The sequence below is a fragment of the Gracilinanus agilis genome, chromosome 1 (assembly GCF_016433145.1).
Source record: "Gracilinanus agilis isolate LMUSP501 chromosome 1, AgileGrace, whole genome shotgun sequence".
In the NCBI taxonomy this organism is placed as follows: Eukaryota; Metazoa; Chordata; class Mammalia; order Didelphimorphia; family Didelphidae; genus Gracilinanus; species Gracilinanus agilis.
Genome location: NC_058130.1, coordinates 220,373,952 through 220,392,291, shown reverse-complemented (window position 1 = coordinate 220,392,291; position 18,340 = coordinate 220,373,952). Strand labels below are relative to the sequence as shown.

Sequence of the window (18,340 nt, the reverse complement as noted above, 5' to 3'; positions counted from 1 at the left end):
TTGCTCTATGAATCTAGCTACTTTTCCACATTCACAAGAATATCAGAATCTTGGAGATCAGGCTTGGAAATTATGAAAAATCCAAAATTAATTCTTACTTCCTGAGGAAGAAATAAGTTTTTCTCTAAGTGGAGTTCACAGCTGTAAAAGGATAATAGTATTTATATTATCCTCTTATCTCAATTAGGGTTAAACTTCCTTAAACTACATTGCTTTACTTTTTTTAGCTAGTTCTAGAGCTTTTGATAGCTGACAAAAATGAAGATCATGTATGGCCCCTACTTAAGTGAAATATAGCTAATTCTGTTTTCCTCCTGTTGAGAATTAAACTTGGAGTGCATTTTTTAAATTGTCTACTTTTAAGATTTGGGACAGTTAGGTGGCTCAGTGAATATAGAGAGCTAGGCTTGGAGATTGGAGACCCTGGGTTCAAATTTGGGCCCAAACACCTCCTAGCTGTGTGACCTTGGGCAAGTCACTTAACCCCAATTGCCTAGTCCGTAAACACTCTTCTGCCTTGGAACCATTACTTAGTGTTGACTCTAAGACAGAAAGGAAGGCTTTTAAAAATTAAAATTGGAAAAAAAAAGTAAAGAACACCTTCATATTCTTTTCATTGCCCTTGCATTTTTTCTCATACATAGCCAAACTTCTAGAAACTGTAAACTCCACTTCTTTACTTGCTTTTCTGGACACTGACAGTGAAGTGTTATTTTCTTGATTTGTAACTCAGATTGACCTAGTAACTTTGTTTTTAACCTATGTTTTCTTAGTTGCAGAAACAGAACAGCAGAATTTGAGTTTATTGGAGGTGATAATCTCACTTGTCATTTCGGATCCATCCTGCATACAACTGGACTACAGTACAGGGACTTCATTCACATCAGCTTTCATGATAAGGTAAATTAGCAAATTTTGCTAATTTTTCTATAAAAGTTTAAAATAAAATGGAATGAAATAAGAAATCAAATCTACAAATAGCTTGTCTATCCCATTCTTTAAAAATCTTCACTTGGACTTCCTGTTCCCTCAATAGATGATCCTAAATTTTCTTCCTTCCATTGCCAGCCTACTGGAAAGCATTACCTCTATTCACTCAGCTCCCTCTCCCCCCATTTCCAACCCCATTGCCAAGTCATTTAACATCTCTGGCCTTATTTCTTCATCTTAAAATGAAGTGGTTGAACTAGATGATCCCTAAGGTCATTTTCAATTCTAAATATATAGGTCCTATGATCCTTGCAAACTTGCTTCTGACTCCATTGAAACAACTATTTCCAAACTCACTAATGTTCTTCCACATCCATTGACTTTTTCTCAGTTCCCATTTTACTTGATCCCTTTGTACCTTTTGACATTATCAACCTTCTCCTTTTCCTGGGTGCTCTCTTCACACTTTTTCATTTCTGTGACATTGCTTTCCTAGTTCTTCTTTCTGTCCGAACCATTCCTTCTCAGTTTTGCTGATTCTTCATTCATTTCTTGTCTTCTTAGTGCAGCTGTCCCTCCAGAGCCCTCTTCTTTTATTCATTTGTATTCTTTCTCAGCAAGCTCATTTGCTTCCATAGGACCAAGCACTTCTCCATACATGACTCCCACATGACAGTCCAGCTCTCCTGAGCTTCATTAGCTTCATAATGCACATTTCCTTTTGGATGTCCTATAGGCAATTAAAACTCATTATCTTTTCTCCTAAATCTTCACTTCTCCCAAATTTCCTTATTTCTGTTAAGAACACTAGTATCTTAAGACCCAGACACACAGGCTTGTCACCTCAGAGTATCCAAGACTTCTCTTTCTCTCACCACCCCGTCCCATTTCTAGTCAATTGCCAAGTCTTGTTGATTTTTAACCTTCACAACATCTCTTGTATCCATCTCCATCTCTCTTCTCATGTGTCCATCATCCTAATTCATGTCCTTATCCCCTCTTTCTTGGACTGCTTTAATTGCTTCTTAATTGGTCTCCCAATGCCATGATGATTGGCATTGACATTGGCAGTGACAGACATTTTAAATGTCTGTCAAATTCTAGTTTCTCCCTTCATTCCATTCTGTCATGTTATTCCTCTATTCAGAGATCTTCAGTAGCTCTGTATTGTCTCTAGGATAAAATATAAATAACTCAGCCTCTTATTTAAGGTCCTCTATTAATTTCCTAGCCTGCCTTATTTTTGTATTATTTCTCTACTAGATATACTGGACTACTTACTAGCTGTTCTCCAAATGTGATATTCCATCTCCCACCTCTGTGCATTTTCACAAGTTGTGTTTTATATATATTGAATGCATTCCTCTTCCTTCTCTTCCTCATTCTCTCCTCAGAGAATAATTTTCTTCCTCCTAAGCTCAGTACAGGTGCCAGCTCTTCCATGAAATCTTCTGTGTTCCCCCAGCACATTCTTTCTCCTTCTTTTACCTTGTTCTATAATTGTCTATTCCCTTCAGTCAACTGTGTAAGCTTCTTGAAGAGCAAAAACTCTGTATTCTTAGAACAGTGCCTTGGACATAATAAATACTTAACAATCACTTGTTGAACTGAATTGAATATTGTCTCTAAAGTTTCTTGAATGTTTATTTTTGATTTTCAGGTGTTTGAACTTCCTTTTTTAGTTGCTTTGGATCATAGGAAAGAAACTATTGTAGTAGCTGTAAGAGGAACCATGTCGCTTCAGGTAATAAGCCTAACATGTTGCATTTGGGAATGAGTAGGACAGAAGATGGAAGGTGAATGGTGATATTGGGGGCAATAAAATGTAGGAAGTTAATGTTGGTACAAGGCCCTTCTCTTGCAGAAGAGTTGGGGGGTAGTGAGGGTGGTAATATTTCTTAGTGTGAAAGTTGTGGAGGATGTAGGAAAACTTTAGAGAATTAAAACAAAAACATGAATTGGATACTCATGGAAAATGGAATAAAGTGTTGCATTTTAATTGAAATGTAATAGTAATATAGGTTAAAGTTCATCTAGTCTCCCTAACTAGAATATAAATCCTTCAGGATAGGAGCAGTGATTTAAACATCTCTTCTGTCCTATATAGTTGGAGTCAGCTTCTATGTTCTATTGACTGATAATTTTTTTGATAGCTTATGTTTATTATTCCAATAAATTATGACAAAGAAGACTTCAACATTTGCCTTCCCTGACTGAGGACACATGTTACAGTTACACATTTAATGTACAAATGATTAGTTTCTTAGTAGACCTTAATTTAGTATTGAGATGTTCATGTAAGTAACTCAGTGTAAAACTGTCACAGAGTGTCTGCGTTTTATTCCTTTCAATGTATTTTCTCTACAGGACATCCTCACTGATCTGTCAGCTGAGAGTGAGAGCCTGAATTTAGAATGTGAGGTGCAAGATTGTTTTGCACATAAGGTATATGCATTGTGATTTGTGGTCTGCCATACCTCTCCCATTAAAGAGATACTCAAAAGGTCAGTTTATGTAAGAATACTTGCCTCCAGCCCAAGGAGTTTTGGCTAAATTCAAATCCCTTCCTAAGGGAATGGGCAACTACCTAGAGGTTAAGCCAGTGAAATTACACAGGGTGAAAGATGTTCATGGATAAGCCGCATCTTTTGTGGTGTGTTCTGCCGAGCAAAGAAATATACAGTCCTAGAGGAATGGCATTTTATGTAATCAATGAAAAAAAGTTAGATGCATTTCGATGAAAATAGGCTCCTCATCACTTCCGACTTTTAAGATAGAAGCTTGTATAAACTACAGAAGTAATCAGACAATCAAATTTTTGGTTCCTAATGCAGAATACATTTTTTTTTCTATTGAGGAATAGTTTTTCACTGTTGTTTTGTAACCTTAATTTTAATGTGTTGGTCATAACAAAAGAATAAGTAGTTTTCTTTTGAGTCATTTCAGATCCTTTAAGATGTAATTTAACTGTCAAAGAGACTACAACTGCAGATAATAAGTCATCAAGAAAAATTATAACTGAAGGGCCATGTCTTGATGATTATCATTGACAGAATTCAATGTCTATCAAAATACAGCCTCTTTTTCTGAACTAGTAAACTGCATTGATGTTTTCAAGTTTGAAAAAGTTCATTTTTCTTTTTCTCTAGCCGTTGAGAGCTTATTGGTCCTGAAATTTGTGAAAGACTGATCAGAATCTCCTTGGTGTTTACATGTATGGAAAATGAAAAGAAATTTTAAATCAAGCTTACACATACTACAGCAGAGATATTTGCTAAAATGCATACAAAGATAGCCTATCTACTTAGTGAAGAAAACTCCTTTGGATCTCAAGTCCTTTAGGTGATTTGGCCTCAATCATTAATTTCTTACTGGTTTGGATCTTTAATTAAAGGCATTGCCTTTTTTTGTTTTGAACTTGATAAATATTACCAAACCCACATTTTCTCACATAAAGAACAGAAAAAAAGGGGATTGCAGATGAAATTATTATATACAGTTTAGTTTTAAAGTCTATTAAATTTAACATAGCAGTGTCATCCTTACCCTGTTTGTATACTTCTGCAGTTCCTTCTGATCTCTTCTGTATAGTTTTAAAATGTTTTATTGATGATCTTTTCTTCCTTCTTTTTTCCATCACTATGACTACTCATTCCTTTCCACAGTTCTCTCCTTTCACAAAATAAAAAATTCACAAATAAGTAAAATCAAGCAAAACAAATTTATACATTCAGTTATGTCTGAAAGTATATGTCTTTACCCTGAACCTCCAGACCATCATCTCTGTGCCAAAATGGTGGATTGCATGCTTCATCATCAACCTTCTGGAATTATGACTGGTCTTTGAAATGATCAAAGTTCTTACATCTCCAGCTATTTTCCTTTACATTATTGTAGTCATATAAATTATTCTGCTGCACACTTCACCCTAGTTATTTTGGGTTTCTGTGAATCTGTCCCTTTTGTCGTGTTTTTTTTTTTTTTTTAACAAAAAAAATTCCATTACAGTTAATATGCTATATAATTTGTTTATCCATTCCCCATGTAATGGGTACCCACTTTTTTTTTTTTTTAGTTCTTTGCTACCAAAGGTTCTACTATAATTTTTTTAAGTGCGGGTGGAACCCTTTTCTTTTTTCACTGAATGTTGATGCTCAAGAGGTACATAGGCCACATCTGCAAGATTGGAAGATACATGGAATTTCCCAGTTGTCACTAGATACACAGCTCTTAGGTACAATTATCTGCTATTACTTCAGTGGCAATTCTCTTTTTTATAGTGCCTGTGTTTAGTGTTTTTATACAAAGAATTGTGAACTATGGAATCTTAAAATATGAAAAGGCCTTAGAAATCATCTACCCCGTCTCAAATTCCGTGCAGGAATTCCCTTTACAATATCTCCTAACAGTCTACATCAATACTTTCTGTGATGAGTAGCCCATTTCCTTATTGAATAACTAAATTTATTACCAAGACTGTTTAGTTTGAATCTTCCCCCCACCTAACTTTTCACTGGTTCTAGCCCTTTTCTCTTGCTAGTACACAGAAGGTACTCAATAAATATTGTTCACTTAGAACACTGTATTTTCATTTTACCTCAGAGTTTCATTTCCAGTGTTTATTTTCATATACATATAAGCATATTTCATAAACATGTTTTCATAAGCATATCATAAGCATTTGAGAAGAGGGCAAAGGGATAGTAGGTCAGTTATTGAATTGATTTGAGAATGTATTGTTTTTTTAAAACCAGATCATAGCTAAATCCTCCTCCTTTGAGGATTATAAACTTTTCTTCCCTCTCTTGGACTTATAGGGGATTTCTCAGGCTGCCAAATATGTTTACCAAAGACTGATCAACGATGGAATTTTGAGTCAAGCATTCAGCATTGCACCTGTGAGGTTTATTTTTTTTAATACCAGATTTCTTTGAGCTCCACTTTGGTGCTGAGTCTTTTGATTATAAATGTTTTTTAAATGTGCATGTTACCTCCTCACTGAGATTCTGCTTGTTTGTTTTTTTGTGTGTGTGTGTTTGTGTGTATATGTGTAGGAATACCAGCTTGTTTTAGTAGGTCACAGTTTGGGAGCCGGAGCAGCTTCTTTATTGGCCATCATGCTTAAAAATTCTTATCCAGAAGTCAAGTGTTATGCTTTTTCTCCCCCCAGGGGACTTCTAAGGTAATTGCCTAGTTTCTTAAATGTAGAAACAGACTAGTTGCTATAATTTTACTAAGGTCTCATCCTTTAGGTTTACACCTGGAATGGCAATTGACTTTTTAAAAAATGTAATCATGGGGTGGAGGAATTTGAATAGACCTCAGATCTGACTCTACAGTTCATTTCTTAATAACTAATGCAATTCAGACCTGATGTTAAGAGGACTTGGGTTCAAATATGGCCTCAGACACTTCCTAGCTCTGTGACTCTGAATAAGTCACTTAACCCTGTTTACATAACCCTTGCTTGCCCTTCTTTTTTAGAGTTATTTCTAAAACAGAAAAGGAAGGGTTTTAAAAAATAACTGACGCAGTTAGGATGAATTAAATAATAATTTTGTAAAGGAATAGATAAAATAATTGCAGATGCCTCCTTTTCAGAATGAATACATTCTACACTGTGATTTAAAATTAATCTGAGAGGATCTTTAGTAAAGAAATTATTTTTAATTATTGTTATTGCCAAGTAGTACATTGGATTGGGCACTATATATTATTGAAGGATAATTCAGGAAGCCTCATTAGTTCATAGGCTTATTGATGAAAGAAAACATGAACTAAAATGGCTAATTGGAAGAATCTGTTAGAGGGAGATTTTTTACATTTACTTTGAATAGTTCAATACTATTGACATTATGTCTTACTTTACTGAAATATAACCCACAAATTCTCCAGGCTGTAGTCAATTTTAGTATTCCTTACCTTTAGAAGCTGGCCACCTTTTCTAGTTTTTATGGAAACCGAAATCTCAATGACCTTTTAGAATTGATAAAATCTTAGGTAGGATATGCTAGTCGTAATGAATTTAACTTTATTTATGTATTTGTTTTTGAAGCAAATCCCTTTCTGAATATTCCAAAAGCTTTATCATATCACTTGTTCTTGGAAAAGATGTTATTCCAAGGTAAGACTACTGACTGTTTTATTAATTACATGGATACCTCTGGGTTGGGTTTTTATAGAGCTGAGCTTCAGAATTATTCTAATCTTTGCCTAACAGGTTAAGTGTGACCAACCTGGAAGATTTAAAGAGAAGAATACTGAGAGTGATTGCTCACTGTAATAAGCCTAAGGTAATTTGATAGTATGGCTTTTTTTTTTAAACATTTTTTTAATATTCATTTTTAACATGTTTACATGCTTCATGCCCCTACTTTCCCCTTCACCCCCACTCTCCCCCCACCCATGGCCGACGCGCATTTCCATTGGTTGTAACATGTGTCATTGATCAAGACCTATTTCCAAATTGTTGGTAGTTGCATTGGTGTGGTCGTTTCGAGTCCACATCCCCAAACATGTCCACCCCAACCCATGCGTTCAAGCAATTGTTTATCTTCTATGTTTCCTCTCCTGCAGTCCTTCCTCTGAATGTGGGTAGCGTTCCTTACCATAAATCCCTCAGAGCTGTCTTGTGTCATTGCATTGTTGCTGGTACAGAAGTCCATTACATTCAATTTTACCACAGTATATCAGTCTCTGTGTACAATGTTCTTCTGGCTCTGCTCCTTTCACCCTGTATCAGTTCTTGGAGGTCTTTCCAGTTCACCTGGAACTCCTCCAGTTTATTATTCCTTTTAGCACAATAGTATTCCATCACCCGCATATACCACAATTTGTTCAGCCATTCCCCAATTGAAGGACATACCCTCATTTTCCAGTTCTTTGCCACCACAAAAAGCTTGGCTATAAATATTTTCATACAAGTCTGTTTATCTATGATCTCTTTGGGGTACAAACCCAACAATGGTATGGCTGGATCAAAGAGCAGGCAGTCTTTTATAGCCCTTTGAGCATAGTTCCAAATTGCCAGCCAGAATGGTTAGATCAGTTCACAGCTCCACCAGCAATGCATTAGTGTCCCAATTTTGCCACATCCCCTCCAGCATTCATTACTCTCCCCTTCTTTTATTTTAGCCATTCTGCTAGGTGTGAGGTGATACTTCAGAGTTGTTTTGATTTGCATTTCTCTAATTATTAGAGATTTAGAACACTTTCTCATGTGCTTATTGATACTTTTGATTTCTTTACCTGAAAATTACCTATTCATGTCTCTTGCCCATTTATCAATTGGGGAATGGCTTGATTTTTTATACAGTTGCTTTAACTCCTTGTATATTTGAGTAATTAGACCCCTGTCAGAGTTTTTCGTTATAAAGATTTTTTCCCAATTTGTTGTTTCCCTTCTGATTTTGACTACGTTGTTTTTGTTTGTACAAAAGCTTTTTAGCTTAATATAATCAAAACCATTTAATTTACATTTTGTAATTTTCTCTAGCTCTTGCTTGGTTTTAAAATCTTTCCTTTCCCAGAGATCTGACAGGTATACTATTTTGTGTTCACTTAACTTATTTATAGTTTCCCTCTTTATATTCAAGTCATTCACCCATTCTGAATTTATCTTGGTGTAGGGTGTGAGATGTTGATCTAAACCTAATCTCTCCCATATTGTTTTCCAAATTTCCCAGCAGTTTTTGTCAAATAGTGGATTCATGTCCCAAAAGTTGGGCTCTTTGGGTTTATCATACACTGTCTTGCTGACATCATTAACCCCAAGTCTATTCCACTGATCCTCCCTTCTATCTCTTAACCACTACCATATTGTTTTGATGACTGCTGCTTTATACTATAGTTTAATATCTGGTACTGCTAGGCCCCCTTCCTTCACATTTTTTTTCATTATTTCCCTTGATATTCTTGATCTTTTGTTATTCCAAATGAAATTTGTTATAGTTTTTCCTAATTCAGTAAAGAAGTTTTTTGGTAATTTGATAGGTATGGCACTGAATAGGTAGATTAATTAATTTGGGTAGAATGTTCATTTTTATTATGTTAGCTCATCCTGTCCATGAACAATTAATGGCTTTCCAATTGTTGAGCTCCAGTTTTATTTGTTTGGAAAGTGTTTTGTAGTTGTTTTCATATAATTGCTGTGTTTGTTTTGGTAGATAGATTTCCAAGTATTTTATATTGTCTAGGGTAATTTTAAATGGTGTTTCTCTTTCTACCTCTTGCTGCTCTAATGTGTTGGAAATATATAGAAATGCTGATGATTTATGTGCATTTATTTTGTATCCTGCCACTTTGCTAAAGTTGTTGATTATTTCTACCAGCTTCTTAGTTGATTCTCTAGGATTTTTTAAGTAGACCATCATATCATCTGCAAAGAGTGATAGCTTAGTCTCCTCCTTGCCTATTTTGATACCTTCAATTTCTTTATCTTCTCTCATTGCAACTGCTAGTGTTTCTAGTACAATGTTAAATAATAGAGGTGATAATGGGCATCCTTGTTTCACTCCTGATCTTATTGGGAAGGCTTCTAATTTATCCCCATTGCATATGATGTTTGTTGATGGTTTTAGGTATATACTGTTTATTATTTTTAGGAAAGGTCCTTCTATTCCTATACTTTTCAGTGTTTTCAATAGAAATGGATGCTGTATTTTGTCAAAGGCTTTTTCAGCATCTATTGAGATGATCATGTGATTTTTGTTTGTTAGACTGTTGGTATGGTCAATTATGTGGATGGTTTTCCTAATGTTGAACCATCCTTGCATTCCTGGTATAAATCCCACCTGATCATGGTGGATGATCTTCTTAATTACTTGCTGGAGTCTCTTTGCTAATATTCTATTTAAGATTTTTGCATCTATGTTCATTAGGGAGATTGGTCTATAGTTTTCTTTCTCTGTTTTTGGTCTTTGGGCTTTGGGATCAGTACCATATTTGTGTCATAGAAGGAATTTGGTAGGACTCCTTCTTTAATTATGATATCAAATAATTTGTATAGTATTGGGATTAGTTGCTCTTTGAATGTCTGATAGAATTCACTTGTGAATCCATCAGGTCCTGGTGATTTTTTCTTAGGGAGTTCTTTGATGGCTTGTTCAATTTCTATTTCTGATATGGGATTATTTAGGTATTCTACTTCTTCTGCTGTTAATCTAGGCAATTTATATTTTTTTAAATATTCATCCATATCTCCTAAATTGTTATATTTGTTGCCGTATAATTGGGCGAAATAGTTCTTAATGATTGCCTTGATTTCCCCTTCATTCGAGGTGAGGTCTCCCTTTTCATCTCTAATACTGTCAATTTGGTTTTCTTCTTTCCTTTTTCTTATTAGATTGACCAGTACTTTGTCAATTTTATCTGTTTTTTCAAAATACCAGCTTCTAGTATTATTTATTAATTCAATAGTTCTTTTACTTTCGATTTTATTAATTTCTCCCTTGATTTTTAGTATTTCTAATTTAGTTTTCATCTGGGGATTTTTAATTTGCTCGCTTTCTAATTTTTTGAGTTGCATACCCAATTCATTAATCTCTGCCCTCCTTAATTTGTTAATATATGCACTCAAGGATATAAATTTCCCACTGAGAACTGCCTTGGCTGCATCCCACATAGTTTGGTAGGATGTCTCATCATTGTCATTCTCTTCAATAAAATTGTTGATTGTTTCTATGATTTCTTCTTTGACTAATTTATTTTGGAGAATCATATTGTTTAATTTCCAATTGGTTTTTGATTTGCCTGTCCAGGTGCCCTTACTAATTATTATTTTTATTGCATTATGATCTGAGAAGGCTACATTTATTATATCTGCTCTTTTGCATTTGTTTGCAATGATTCTATGCCCTATTACATGTGGTCAATCTTTGTGAATGTACCATGCGCAGCTGAAAAGAAGGTGTATTCCTTTTTCTCCCTATTTATTTTTCTCCACATATCAATTAAATCTAATTTTTCTAGGACTTCATTCACCTCTCTTACCTCTTTCTTACTTTATTTTTTGGTTTGATTTATCTAGATCTGAAAGAGGAATATTTAGATCTCCCACTAGTATGGTTTTACTATCTATTTCCTTCTTGAGCTCTGCCAGTTTCTCCTTTATGAATTTGGATGCTATGCCACTTGGTGCATACATATTGAGCAGTGTTATTTCCTCATTGTTTATACTGCCTTTAATCACGATGTAATGACCTTCCCTGTCTTTTTTAATCATATCTATTTTTACTTTGGCTTTATCAGAAATCATAATAGCCACTCCTGCCTTCTTTTTCTCATTTGACGCCCAAAAGATTTTGCTCAAGCCCTGAATCTTAAACTTGTATATGTCCACCCGCCTCATATGTGTTTCTTGTAGACAACATATGGTAGGATTTTGGTTTCTAATCCATTCTGCTATTTGCTTCCGTTTTATGGGCGAGTTCATCCCATTCACATTCAGAGTTATAATTATAAGTTGTGCATTTGCTGACATTTTCGTATCCTCCCCTATTTCTACCCCTTCTCCTTAAACTATTTCCTTTTAAACCAGTGGTTTGCTATTAAGACCCTATCCCTTATCCCCTCCCTTGACTAACTTCCCTTTCTACCCCCTCCCTTATTTCCCCCCCTCTTTTTGTTTTTAAAGGCCTAATGAATTCCCTCCCCCTTCTTCTCCCCTCCCTTTTTTTGACCTCTCCACTCCCCTGCTCCCCTTGGTTTATCCCTTCTGACTTTCTCAGTAGGGTTAGATAAGAATTTTATATCCCAATGGATAGTATAGCTACTCTTCCCTCTCCGGGTTGATTACACTGAGAGTAAGGTTTAAATATTACCTCTTAATGCTCTCTTCCTCTCCTTCTTATAATAGTATTTGTCCCCTCTCCTTCCCATGCCCTCTTTGTGTGTAATAGAATATCCTATTTTTCTTATTCACTCAAGTTTCTCTTGGTGTCCCCTACTATTCACCCCCCCCTCTTTCCCACCCCCAGTATCATCTTAGACCATTTAGTGTTCCACCCTCACCCTGTGAATTATTCTTCTGATTACTATAATAGTGAATATTATAATAATGAATAGAGTTCACTACAGAGAATTAAACATAACATTTCTCTACATAGGAATACAGATAATTAGATCTCACTAAGGCCCTTAAAAAGGCAAATTTAAAAATTATAAGTTTTCTTTCTTTCCCCTCTGTATCTTATTTACCTTTTCAGGTTTCTCTCGATTTTTGTGGTTGGATATCAAACTTTCCAGTTAGCCCTGGTCTTTTCTGTGCAAATACTTGGAAATCGTCAATTTTGTTGAATGTCCATACTTTTCCCTGGAAGTATATAGTCAGTTTTGATGGGTAGTTGATCTGTGGTTGCAGGCCCAGCTCTCTTGCCTTTCTGAATATCGTATTCCAAGCCTTGCAGTCTTTTATCGTGGAGGCTGCCAGATCCTGTGTGATCCTGATTGGTGCTCCTTGATATTTGAATTGTCTCTTTCTGGCTTCTTGTAAGATTTTTTTCTTTTACTTGGAAGCTCTTAAATTTGGCAATTATATTTCTGGGCGTTGTCTTTTCTAAGTCGAGTGTCCTGGGTGATCTATAGATCCTTTCAATGTCTATATTGCCCTCTTGTTGTAGGACTTCAGGGCAATTTTGCTGAATAATTTCTTTTAGTATGGAGTCCAGGTTTCTATTAATTTCTGGTTTTTCTGGAAGTCCAATGATTCTCAAATTGTCTCTTATAGACCGGTTTTCTTGGTCTGTCACTTTCTTATTGAGATATTTCATGTTTCCTTCTATTTTTTCAGTCTTTTGACTTTGTTTTATTTGTTCTTATTGTCTTGAGAGATCGTTAGCTTCTAATTGCTCAATTCTAGCCTTTAGGGACTGGTTTTCGGCTCTAAACTTTTCGTTTTCAGCTATGATCTTTTGATTTTCGGCTATGATCTTTTGGTTTTCCTTTTCAATCTGGTCATTTCTGGTGTTCACTTTGCTTATCAGTCCATTTGATTTCTGAGCCTCACTTTCTAATTGCAAAATTCTGCCTTTTAAACTGTTATTTTCTTGCCTGATTTCCTTTTGAGCTATTTCCCATTTCTCTAATCAAATCTTTTCCATCTTTCTCGTCATCTCAATTTTGAACTTTTCAAGAGCTTGTGACCAGTTTTCATTATTATTTGGGGAGGGTCCGGATGCTTGTTTGTTCTCCCCCTCTATTTGCTCGGTTGTCTGGATTTTCTCTGTGTAAAAGTTGTCGAGTGTTAAAGATTTCTTTTTCTTGTTAATCTTTCTCGTCTTAGCTTCCTGATTCTGGGTAGCCATTGTTATCCCAGCAGCTTCTCAGCTTTATCCTCACGCTCAGGGTCTGTCTGCAGTCTTTTGGGTCCTGAGGTCTGAGTTCTGATTTTTCTCAAGGTCAAGCCCCCTGGTGGATCCCCTTGCTTGGTCCTCTGCTGGAGGTTCCTTTACAAGTCTCAGGGCGCTGCTTCCACAGTCGTATACCCGTCTGCGCTGGTTCCCCACTCAGGGTTTCAGAGCCTTCGCTCACGCATGTGCCTGTGTCTGCCTCCACCCACGCCTGCACTCTGCACCCGCGCTCAGATTTCGCGTGCGTTCTTTAGCTTTTTGGGGTCCTAAATCTTGCTGCTCTCAGGAACAGGCCCTGGAGCTGCCAATGACTCAATGGGTGCCCCAAACTTGCTCTATTTCTTTTTAGCTGGCTTTGGCGCTATAGGTGGTGTGTGTGGAGGGGGTGGGAGGGTGGTTGCTCAGCCTGCGATTTAGTGAGAGCTGTTTCACCCCTTTATAGCATGGAAATGTCCTGATTTCACGTACCTTCCACACTGCTCCCTGTTGTGGGGTCCCTCCATTCGACTGGATTTGTTTTTATGTCTCCTTGAAGAGTCTTATATGTTTCGGTCAGGCGAGGTTAAGAGCTGCTTTTTACTCTGCCGCCATCTTAACCCGGAAGCCTGGATAGTGTGGCTTTTAAATCTTCTCTCTGTTCCCCAACAAACCTAATTTTTAGCCTATGTATGTGGAAGTCTTAGAGGGAAATTTTCAACTTAAAATAGAAAGATTTTTCCAATGGTCTTGAAAAAATTCCTTTTCCTAGCTGTGTGACCCTGGTCAAATCACTTACCCCCAGTTTTCTAGTATTTTACCACTCTTCTGCCTTGCAACTGATACTTAGTATCAATTTTAAGGCAGACAGTAAGGGTTTAAAAAAATTCCTTTCTATTAGTGGACTGCAAACCATTTTCATTGATATTTATCTGACTGGCCTCAATTTCCTCATTTAGAAAGTGAAAGGGCTGGATTAGATAACCTCAAAGACTTTTCAGCTATTAGTAATCTAACATCAGAGTTATTTACTTGAATTTTTTTTTGGCTAGTGTTTAGATTAGCACGTCCCCAGAAAAGTACTTTGACTTGAAATTGGGTGAAGTGGGTGAAATATCAGAAAGTAGAAATTGTTGGTATGGAATTGATCTTGATTTCTTTGTATGGTTTACCTTTTATGAAATTACCTTGCAGAGGATCAAAAAATCTTTTGTATAATTAAACATAAATATTCAAGGCTTACTTAGTAACTTTTCTCCTGTTTTTTGTTATAATATAGTATAAGATCCTATTGCGTGGATGTTGGTATGAACTGTTTGGAGGCGATCCAGATAACTTCCCAACAGAATTGGAAGGGGGAAACCAGGAAGACCTGACTCAACCTCTGCTGGGAGAGCAAAGTCTGTTGATACATGGATCACCTTCGTACAATTTTTTTGATGACTCTCCTAGAGAATCCCCAACTAGGTATCCTCATCTGTATCCTCCTGGAAGAATTATCCACCTTGTAGAAGATGACTGTTCAGGGAGGTGAGCATGGAAAGCAGCTTAATGAAAATCTTAATTATTATATACATGCAGGGCAGCTAGGTTGCACAGTGGATAGAGCCAGGCCAGGAATGAAAGATCCTGGGTTCAAACATTGCCTTGGGCATTTCTTAGCTATGGGATCCTGGGCAAGTCACTTAAACCCATTTGCCTAGCCCTTGCCCTTCTGTCCTAGAGTTGTTTTTTTTTTTTAAAACCTTACCTTCCATCTTGGAATCAATACTGTGTATTGGTTCCAAGGCAGAAGAGTGGTAAGGGCCAGGCAATGGGGGTTAAGTGACTTGCCTAGGGTCACATAGCTAGGAAGTGTCTTAGGCCAGATTTGAATCTCAATCCACTGAGCTGCCCCCCACAAAAAGTATATATTATATACTATATAACTGACTGCCTTATAGTCTGTTTCAAGTGGGAGAACCAGCTGGTTTTAATATAACTGAGAAATGGTATCAAACTTAGGGTGGAGCCTATTAAAATATGTGTTCTACTTGTAATACACACCCTTCCTAGACTGTCTCCTCACAGAGAGCTAAGTTCTCAAGATTTGTTTTTGGTTTGAGGTTAGCTCAAGTTGTGTTTCCATTATTGACAGCTTATTTTGTTTTTTTTATTTTTAGATCTTGTTGCTGTTCCACTTCCAGATATAGTGCAAGATGGGCAACTGAAGCAGAATTCAGCAAAATTCTTATAGGCCCCAAAATGTTAACAGACCACATGCCAGACATCCTTATTAGAGCCTTAGATCATGTAGTCTCTGAGAGATCAACTTGTATTTCTTGTCCAACCCAAGGAGACTTTAATACTAATGTAGCATAACCATAGCTTTTGGAAAACAGCAGTATTTTTCATCATATTTTGGGTACTCCAGGGACAACTGACCGATTTGTATTTGAATAATTTATGAAGAAATTAGAGATTGGGTTTTTGCCACTTGGAAGTGACCAGTTATCTGGGATTTTGAATACTCTGAGGAAACCTCTGTATGAGGAAAAGCAACTAGTGGAAGGAATCTTAATGACAGTTTTAACAGAATCAGGTATGAAAGGAAAAAGCATTGGGGGTAAGACAGAATTACCTCCAGACATGGAAATAATCTTAGAAGAGCCTATAGGAAACTATTTTTAGAGACTTAAAGAAGGATGTGGCCCTTTTCTCTGTCAGCCGTGGAATAAACTGCTTCTCTCTAGTAGCCAGGTTGTGAAGGGCCATGTGCTCATTATGGTTGTGGCTGAAATTTAGAGCAAGAAGTAGAGGTTGGTACCCTTATTGTCATATTTAACAACCATTTCTTAAGCCACTAAATTTATCTACAGGGATTAATTACCTCAAATGCAACCCCTTAACTAGCAAAGCCTATACTGTCACAGAACTCTAGATTTATTTGATTCTTTTTTCCCAGCCTTCCAAGGGTGCATTACATTTTTTAACAGATTCTCCTAACTCAATCAAACCCAAATATGGTTAGCCATGAATAAAATAAGATGTGTTAAAAGTTTCCATTAAAAGGTTATCCTCAGGGAGAGGCAAGGCAAAATACAGTCAGTGGCCCCTTGAATAAACAATGAGCTCTCTACATAGGGAGCTCTTGCTAGGAATCCTTTTGGTAAGCCCCATCCCCACTTTGCCACAGACTTCTGCAGAAACAGAACTCCCAACCTAAAGCTGTAGGAGAGCAGAAGGGAGGCAGTGTAAGGTAAGATGGGGAATCTGCTCCTTCAATGTGCGCTTTCTGACCTCAGCCAGAGGTCAGGAGCCTTTTCTATTTGGACTTGCTGTTGTTCACTTTTAGGCCCGCAGTCCTGCACATGCAGGCACCCACACCCCTTTGTACATTTTCCTTCACTTAAAATTATTTTGTAGACAGCCAGTATGTCTTTTTTTTTTTCATCCTCTTTGGACCAACAATCATAAAAAGCAAAAAGAGAAAAAAGAAAACAAAGCACTTATACATATCACTATAGTATTCATATAGTGATGTACTTTTCTATGGAATTTATTTTCAAAACCTTAGAATATGCCTGATCAAACAGCCATCATGTTTTGCATGTGTTTATATTATGCTATTGTAAATAGAAATAAAGTCTTTAAGAATTTTTGTTAATACAATAAGATTTTCAAAAGCAGACTATGGGGTAGAAGCTCCAAATTTAGGAAGAGAACATTCCAACCACATTCTGGAGTGTTCCAGAAGGATAATCTTCCCATCGCAGCTTATTTATAATCTGTACCCTTTTGCTGCTTGATCTTGAAGTAAAAGTTCTAATCTTATAATTTATTAATTTTTTTAAACCCTTCTGTCTAGTAATTGATACTGTTTGTTCCAAGGCAGATCAGTAAGGGCTGGGCATTTGGGGTTAAGAGACTTGCCCAGGGTCACCTAGCTAGGAAGTGTCTGAGACTAGATTTGAACACAGGTTCTCCCAGATCTAGGCCTGGTTTTCTAGTCATTGAGCCACCTAGCTGCCCCAACTTTATTATTTTTAAAGGTGGTCGTTTGGGGATAGCTTAGGGTCACCTTAAAGGGTCTTCACATTCCCTTCAAAAGAATCACACAGGTTTAGCAATCAAAGGAGCTTAATGACTATCTAATATAACTCATACCCCAAAATGAATCTTCACCACAATGTCCCCATTAAACAGTCATCTATTCTTGAAGGCCCTAAGTGAAGGGAAACTATTTACCTTTTCAAATATTTTGCTTTCAGTTAGATCAAGTTGTTAAAAGTTTTCCTGATATCAGTCAACAAGTACGTATTAAGCACCTACTATGTGCCAGGCCCTGTGCTAAGCACAGGAGATGCAAGGACAAAATGAAAGGACTCATGCCCCAAAGGAATTTTGATTCTAATGGTGGAGACAATTTGTTCTTATAGTAGGCAGAATATACACAAAATTAGAGATAGTTTTGAAAGGAAGGAGGTTGCATGCAGGAAAAGGCTTCGAGTAGAAGGGGCATTTGATCTAAATCTGAAAGCAAACAAGGGATTTCTAGAGGTGGAATGAGTAAGGCAAGCTTCCAAGGCATGGAGTAGTGAGGATCACCGAGTAAGTCAGTATGACTAAAACCAGATGCATCCCATGTTCATAGGTGTGTGGGCAGAACCAAATTGGCAAGTAATTCAGAAATATTTAAAGAGTCAATAGAACATAGATAATGTGGCTTTCTAAGTCACTATGTATTCATTAGGGATCCTTATGAATGGTTTAGTGCCCTCTCTGCTCCCCTTTCTTTGACACGAGTGGTCTTGGTCTAGGCCAGTGATGGTGAGACCAAGTGCCCAAATTGCACCTCATGCTGCATGTGTGCCGCCTCCTTACCCCAGACGGGAGGGAGGAAGTGCTCCCATTGGGCTGCTGGGCAGAGGGGCAGGGAATGGGAGAGATGTCCTCAGGCATGGGGGGAGAGGGAGAGAGGAGCATTCCCCCCCCCCCCCCCCCCCCGGCACATGTGCTATAGGTTCACCAACTTGAGTCTGGACTATCCACTTCAGGAAGGAGAATAACATATGAGGATAAAAAGGTAGGTTGGGGCCAAGTTATGA

The 18,340-nt window shown here is 37.0% G+C and overlaps 1 protein-coding gene across 1 annotated transcript in view; it reads left to right on the top strand.

Annotated features, from left to right (window-relative positions):
• DAGLB (diacylglycerol lipase beta) overlaps nucleotides 1-16,904 on the top strand; it is a 46,935-nt gene extending 30,031 nt beyond the window's left edge. Inside the window, exons 7-15 of the mRNA XM_044678985.1 lie at nucleotides 774-900; nucleotides 2,591-2,674; nucleotides 3,298-3,375; nucleotides 5,748-5,828; nucleotides 5,985-6,112; nucleotides 6,986-7,054; nucleotides 7,151-7,223; nucleotides 14,533-14,783; nucleotides 15,416-16,904. Of these exons, the coding sequence (XP_044534920.1) occupies nucleotides 774-900; nucleotides 2,591-2,674; nucleotides 3,298-3,375; nucleotides 5,748-5,828; nucleotides 5,985-6,112; nucleotides 6,986-7,054; nucleotides 7,151-7,223; nucleotides 14,533-14,783; nucleotides 15,416-15,614 (1,090 nt within the window). The 3' untranslated portion in view covers nucleotides 15,615-16,904. The remainder of the gene's footprint in view (nucleotides 1-773; nucleotides 901-2,590; nucleotides 2,675-3,297; nucleotides 3,376-5,747; nucleotides 5,829-5,984; nucleotides 6,113-6,985; nucleotides 7,055-7,150; nucleotides 7,224-14,532; nucleotides 14,784-15,415) is intronic.
• Nucleotides 16,905-18,340: the final 1,436 nt, after the last annotated feature.